This window comes from Salvelinus sp. IW2-2015, unplaced genomic scaffold, assembly GCF_002910315.2.
Source record: "Salvelinus sp. IW2-2015 unplaced genomic scaffold, ASM291031v2 Un_scaffold1352, whole genome shotgun sequence".
NCBI classification, from domain to species: Eukaryota; Metazoa; Chordata; class Actinopteri; order Salmoniformes; family Salmonidae; genus Salvelinus; species Salvelinus sp. IW2-2015.
This window is the reverse complement of record NW_019942855.1, coordinates 242,811-249,823: the sequence shown is the minus strand read 5'-3', so window position 1 is coordinate 249,823 and position 7,013 is coordinate 242,811. Positions and strand designations below refer to the sequence as shown.

The 7,013-nt window shown below is 42.7% G+C and overlaps 1 protein-coding gene across 1 annotated transcript in view; it reads left to right on the top strand.

Moving 5' to 3' along the window:
• Nucleotides 1-5,308, top strand: part of LOC112070531 (coagulation factor V) — a 17,163-nt gene extending 11,855 nt beyond the window's left edge. The window contains exons 5-7 of the mRNA XM_024137956.2: nucleotides 34-182; nucleotides 4,189-4,371; nucleotides 4,626-5,308. Of these exons, the coding sequence (XP_023993724.2) occupies nucleotides 34-182; nucleotides 4,189-4,371; nucleotides 4,626-4,781 (488 nt within the window). The 3' untranslated portion in view covers nucleotides 4,782-5,308. The remainder of the gene's footprint in view (nucleotides 1-33; nucleotides 183-4,188; nucleotides 4,372-4,625) is intronic.
• Nucleotides 5,309-7,013: the final 1,705 nt, after the last annotated feature.

Sequence of the window (7,013 nt, the reverse complement as noted above, 5' to 3'; positions counted from 1 at the left end):
GTGTGTGCGTGTGCGTGTGTGCGTGTGTGTCAGGCTGCTCCTTCCCCCTGGGTCTCCAGAGGAGGTCGGTTCCAGACAGCAGCTTCAGAGCCTCCTCCTTCCTGCAGACCTGGAGGCTCTCTTGGAGCCCCGCCCTTGCACGCCTCCGCCAGGACGGCAGCGCCAACGCATGGCGCCCCAAGGTACACACATTCACAACACACAACACACACACACACATACACACACATACACACACACAAAGTCAAACCACACACACTTTCCTGCCATCCCCTCCCTCTGTTACTGTATTATATTATTAGTTATATACCAGATATAAGTTATATTAGCTATATTACTTTCTTCAAAAGACTAGTAGAAAGTCCATATCATAACAATGTTTTAGCAATGTGCAAATAGTTGTAGTACGAATAGCATGGGAAGATAAATAAACATAAATATTGGTTGTATTTACAAGCTGCATCCCTATCTCACCCCATAGCCCTTTGGAAATAAATCTGTGTGTTTATTGCCAATTTTYAATGCACACTTTTGTTTGTGTACATGGATTTTATAATGTCATATGTTTTTGCCCGAACACCGCTTTCCATCAATTTGTATAGCAGACACTCATGTGAAATTGAGTCAAAAGCTTTTTTGAAATCAACAAAGCATGAGAATACTTGTCAATAAGGGTTTGCAGGGTGTATACGTGGTCTGTCATATGGTATTTTGGTAAGAAGACAATTTGACATTTTCTCAGGACATTGTTTTCACTGACTGAGGAAATGTTGGAGTCTGCAGCAGACTATTTTTCTGAGATTGCTGTTGACGCATATTCCTCTCTAACTAATAGGGTCATATTTGTCTCCACTTTTGTGGATTGGGGTAACCAGTCCTTGGTTCCAAATATTGGGGAAAATGCCAGAGCTGAGGATGATGTTAAAGAGTTTAAATATAATATATTCGTGGTCTGTATGTTTTATCATTTCATTTAGGATACCATCAACACCACATGACTRTTTGGGTTGGAGGGTTTGTATTTTGTCCTGTAGTTCATTCAATGTACTTTGAGAAGCCAGTGGGTTCTGGTCATCTTTAATAGCTGATTCTAAGGTTTGTAGTTGATAATGTACAGTGGCAAGAAAAAGTATGTGAACCCTTTGGAAATACCTGGATTTCTGCATAAATTGGTCATAAAATTTGATCTGATCTTCATCTAGGTCACAACAAAAGACAAACACAGTCTGCTTAAACTAATAACACACAAACAATTAAACCTGTTCATGTGTTTATTGAACACACCGTGTAAACATTCACAGTGCAGGATGGGAAAAGTATGTGAACCCTTGGATTTAATAACTGGTTGACCCTCCTTTGGCAGCAATAACAACCAAACGTTTTCTGTAGTTGCGGATCAGACCTGCACAATGGTCAGGAGGAATTTTGGACCATTCCTCTTTACAAAACTGTTTCAGTTCTGCTATCTTGAGGTCATGCCACAGCATCTCAATTGGGTTGAGGTCAGGACTCTGACTGGGCCACGCCAGAAGGCGTATTTTCTTCCGTTGAAGCCATTCTGTTGTTGATTTACTTCTGTGTTTTGGGTCGTTGTCCTGTTGCATCACCCAACTTCTGTTGAGCTTCAACTGGCAGACAGATAGCCTTACATTCTCCTGCAAAATGCCTTGATAAACTTGGGAATTCATTTTCCGTCGATGATAGCAAGTTGTCCAGACCCTAAGGCAGCAAAGCAGCCCCAATCCATGATGCTCCCTCCACCATACTTTACAGTTGGGATGAGGTTTTGATGTTGGTGTGCTGTGCCTTTTTTTCTCCACACATAATGTTGTGTGTTCCTTCCAAACAACTCAACTGTAGTTTCCTCTGTCCACAGAATATTTTGCCAGTACCGCTGTGGAACATCCAGGTGCACTTTTGCAGACTTCAGACGTGCAGCAATGTTTTTTTTGGACAGCAGTGGCTTCTTCCGTGGTGTCCTCCCATGAACACCATTCTTGTTTAGTGTTTTACGTAATAGAGATGTTAGCATGTTCCAGAGATTTATGTAAATCTTTAGCTGACACTCTAGGATTCTTCTTAACCTCATTGAGCATTCTGCACTGTGCTCTTGCAGTCATCTTGCAGGACAGCCACACCTAGGGAGAGTAGCAACAGCATGCGACAGCTTTTAGAGACACCTTTGTAACCCTTTCTAGCTTTATGCAAGTCAACAATTCTTAATCTTAGGTCTTCTGAGATCTCTTTTGTTTGAGGCATGGTTCACATCAGGCAATGCTTCTTGAGAATAGCAAACTCAAATTTTGTGAGTGTTTCATATAGGGCAAGGCAGCTCTAACCAACATCTCCAATCTCGTCTCATTGATTGGACTCCAGGTTAGCTGACTCCTGACTCCAATTATCTTTTGGAGAAGTCATTAGCCTAGGGGTTCACATACTGTACTTCACACACTGTACTTTTCTAACCTACACTGGGAATGTTTAAATGATGTATTCAATATAGACAAGAAAAATACAATAATTTGTGTGTTATTAGTTTAAGCACACTGTGTTTGTCTATTGTTGTGACTTAGATGAAGATGAGATCAAATTGTATGACTAATATATGCAGAAATACAGGTAATTCCAAAGGGTTCAACATACTTTTTCTTGCCACTGTATATGTTTTTTCTGTTTGCTCTTTGTTATAGAGCCGAAAAGATGTGCTTTATCCATACATCCGGTTCGATTCTATGGATTCTTCAATTACATTGAGCTGATTTCTTAGGGTATTTCTGTATTGTTTTAGTGATTCACCATAGTGAAGGCGTAGGCTCAGGTTTTCTGGGTCTCTGTGTTTTTGGTTGGATAGGTTCCTTAATTCCTTTCTCGGGGTTTTGTATTCTTAATCGAACTATTTGTGATTGTTGTTCATTTTCTTAGCTTCTCTGCTTGACACTTTTTGATTTGATAGAGAAGCTGAAAGGTCAAATATACTGTTTAGGTTTTCTACTGACAAGTTTACACCTTCACTATTACAGTGAAACATTACATCCAGGAAGTTGTCTGAAAGGGATTGAATTTGTTGTTGCCCAACTGTTTTTTGGTAGGTTTCTACACTACATTCCTTCCATCTATAGTGTTTCTTTATAGTATGCAGTTTCCTCGGCTTTGATGTCTCATGATTGAGTATTTCTCTCTTCAAGTAAAGTGTGATTTTGCTGTGATCTGATAGGGATGTCAGTGAGATGACTGTGAATGCTTTGAGAGACTCTGGGTTGAGGTCTGTGATAAACTAAGGGATGAGTTGTAGGCGTACCTACCGTAGGAGTCCTCTTGAAGCCAACCATCGACTATGTACAGACCCAGCGTGCGACGGAGCTGCAAGAGTTGCGACCGATTTCTGTAGGTTGTTTTGTCATAGTTGTGTCTAGGGGGGCATATTGGGGAGGGAATGCGGTCACCTCCAGGTAGGTGTTCTGTCTCTCACTCTGTCTTTCTCGTGGCCCCTCTCCATTGTTGGGGCGGCAGGTTAGCCTAGTGGACTAGTAACCGAAAGGTTGCAAGGTCGGATCCCCGAGCTGACAAGGTAAGAATCTGTCATTCTGCCCCTGAACAAGGCAGTTAACCCGCGTTGGACTAGGCCGTCATTGAAAAAATGTATTGTCTCTCTCTCTCCTTCTTTAGCTCTCTCTCTCTCCTTCTTTAACTAATCACATTTACTGCCTTCCTCTGAAAACACTGGACAATGGTGATTTTCCAACTTATCAGACTGGTGTTACTTTTAAGGGTTGGTATGTGAGCAACACTTGTAATTGGTAGATAGAGGTCAACTGTGCCAAGTGTTCTCTGAAACTGAATAGTCAAGGATAGGTGGAGAAATAATGTAGAATCAGTGACCAATATCTATTGCAAGAGTGACCTTTTTTGAGCTTGATGTTCTTTCCCTAGAAGACACTCTAGGAATCAATCAAGAGATACAATTGCTTGTAATGGTCACATGCTGTGGTAGAAGTGTTGTAAATTAGTTTTTTTTTCTGTGTCAGTCTCTATTTTCTTCCGTCCTTTGTTTCAACTGTTTTAAATCTTGTTTTTAATACTTGTTCCTGCCAAAACCAGCATCTGGACCTAGACTCACTGCTGTGCACAGTATCTCTTAACGTTTTGCACCTGTTATAACCCACCCCCCTACCTCCCTCTCTCCTCCAGGTCAATAACCCCCATGAGTGGCTGCAGGTGGACTTCCTGGTTATAAAACGCATCACAGGGGTTGTGACTCAGGGGGCGTGGTCTATTCTGACTCAAATGATGGTGACAGAGTTCTCCGTAACCATTAGCGATGAAGGTCACTCCTGGTCCAACGTGGTTGACGAGGAATCGCAAAGAGAGAAGGTATCACATCACTCATTATCTTCAGATTTATCACAGGCTACGTTTCAGTACACACACACCTCCTTAGCATGCAGGGTCAAATGTGATTTGTAACCTCAGAGAAGTTAAGATTATTAAAGGCAAAATGTTACCAGGCAGATTTACAAAACCTGATGTTGTAAAGAGTGCAAATAGTAACATGTTTAACTTTGAGTTTACAAACTGTGATTTATGTGAGCCAGCTCTGTTTGACTCTGCCTCCTCCTTCCTCCCAGATCTTCTTGGGGAACAGTGAGCCAGATGAGGAGATGCTGAACCTCTTTGATCCTCCTCTATTCGCCCGCTTCATACGGATCCACCCCAGAGGCTGGGTCAACGACATAGCCCTGCGCCTGGAGTTCATGGGCTGTGACACCCAGCAGCGTCTCTGAGAAACAGAGACAGGGCAGGGGGCCCCACTGTGCAGCTCCACACTCAAGCCCATCTCATCATCATCTCTTCCCTAGAGAATATTTAATGAGCATATCAGTGATGTGATGATCATGAAATAGTCATGTCATTGATGGATGAACAGAGTAAGTGAATCTAGGTAAAAGGTTTGTTTAGCTAGGTTCACGGTCATATATGATATACTGTTGTAACTGTCTATTGATGAGCTTCAGCTGAGAATGACTCTTAGGTCTGGTCACTCCACTATCAACACATTACGTCAGTTTATGAAGATTGACACTCACGGACAGTTTGTTCGTCTCATTTACAATGTATACTGCTACTAACACTATGACTTCTGACATTCCAGCTGTGATCAACCACATGTAAATAGTACAATTTAATTCTTCTTTTCTGTCTGGATGGATGTATGCACAGTATACTATACAGTACTGTACATGCAATATATCATATGCACTGAGGGGAGAGGGATTTAGTTTATATTGTTAAATAAACAGAGGTCACTGTTGCCTGGTTTCAGAGGTCAGTGTTGCGACACGCACACACACACACACATCCATTCTCCCATTATTTTTCTTCCTGTCCTGTTCACCATCTCCATGACAGCAAACAGTTCTCTCTTTGTTTTTGTTTTGTTCCAGCCCAGGGGGATACTGGCAGTGGCTCTGTGTTTCTCTATGATTAGGGAGGGTGGTTTCACCTTCCTTTACTTCATTCCCGTCTCTCCAGACTGTTATTCAGTCTTATCCACTTGTCACAGTCTCTCAAGCTATTTGGCAAGTGTGATTGATATGGCCATTGTTCCACTCGTAAAGAAAATGAAGAGTAACGATATAAAGATGACAATACGGTTCTTCAGAAATCTCTAATCTATACTGAACAAAAATATAAACGCAACATGGAAAGTGTTGGTCCCATAATCCATGAGCTGAAATAAAATCCTAGAAATGTTCCATATGCACAAAAAGTTTCTTTCTTTCAAATGTTGTACTCAAATTAGTTTACATCCCTGTTAGTGAGTATTTCTCCTTTTCCAAGATAATCCATCCACCTGACAGGTATGGCATGTCAAGAAGCATGATCATTACACAGGAGCACTTTGTGCTGGGGACAATAAAAGGCCACTCTAAAATGTGCAGTTTTGTCACCCAACACAATGCCACAGATATCTTAGGTTTTTAGGGAGCGTGCAATTGACATGCTGACTGCAGGAATGTCCACCAGAGCTGTTGTCAGAGAATTGAATGATCATTTCTCTACCATAAACTGCCTCCAATGTAATTTTAGAGAATTTGACAGTATGTCCAACCGGCTTCACAACCGCAGACCACGTGTAACCACGCCAGCCCAGGACCTCCGCATCTAGCTTCTTCACCTGCGGGATCGTCTGAGACCAGCCACCCAGACAGCTGATGAAACTGTGGGTTTGCACAACCGAAGGATTTCTGCACAAACTGTCAGAAACCGTCTCAGGGAAGCTCATCTGTGTGCTCGTCGTCGTCCCCAGGGTCTTGACGTGACTGCAGTTCGGCATCATAATGCTCACATTCGATGGCCACTGGCATCCTGGAGTAGTGTGCTCTTCACGGATTAATCCCGGTTTCAACGGTACCGGGCAGATGGCAGCGTGTATGGCGTCGTGTGGGCGAGCTGTTTGTGGATGTCAACGTTGTGAACAGTGCCCCAAGGTGGTGGGCGGTAAGGGTATGGGCAGGCATAAGCTACCGACAACAAACACAATTGCATTTTATCGATGGCAATTTGAATGCACATAGATACCATGACGAGATCCATTGTCATGCCATTCATCCGCTGCCATCACCACGTTTCAATATGTCGCAAGGATCTGTACACAATTCCTGGAAGCTGAAAATGTCCCAGTTCTTCCATGGCCTGCATACTCACCAGACATGTCATCCATTGAGCATGTTTGGGATGCTCTGGATTGATGTATGACAGCATGTTCCAGTTCCCGCCAATATCCAGCGACTTCGCACAGCAATTGAAGAGGAGTGGGACAACATTCCACAGGCCACAATCAACAGCCTGATCAACTCTATGAGAAGGAGATGTGTCACGCTGCATGAGACAAATGGTGGTCACCCCAGATACTGACTGGTTTTCTGAACCACGCCCCTACCTTCTTTTTAAGGTGTCTGTGACCATCAGCATATCTGTATTCCAAGTCATGTGAAATCCATAGATCAGGGCCT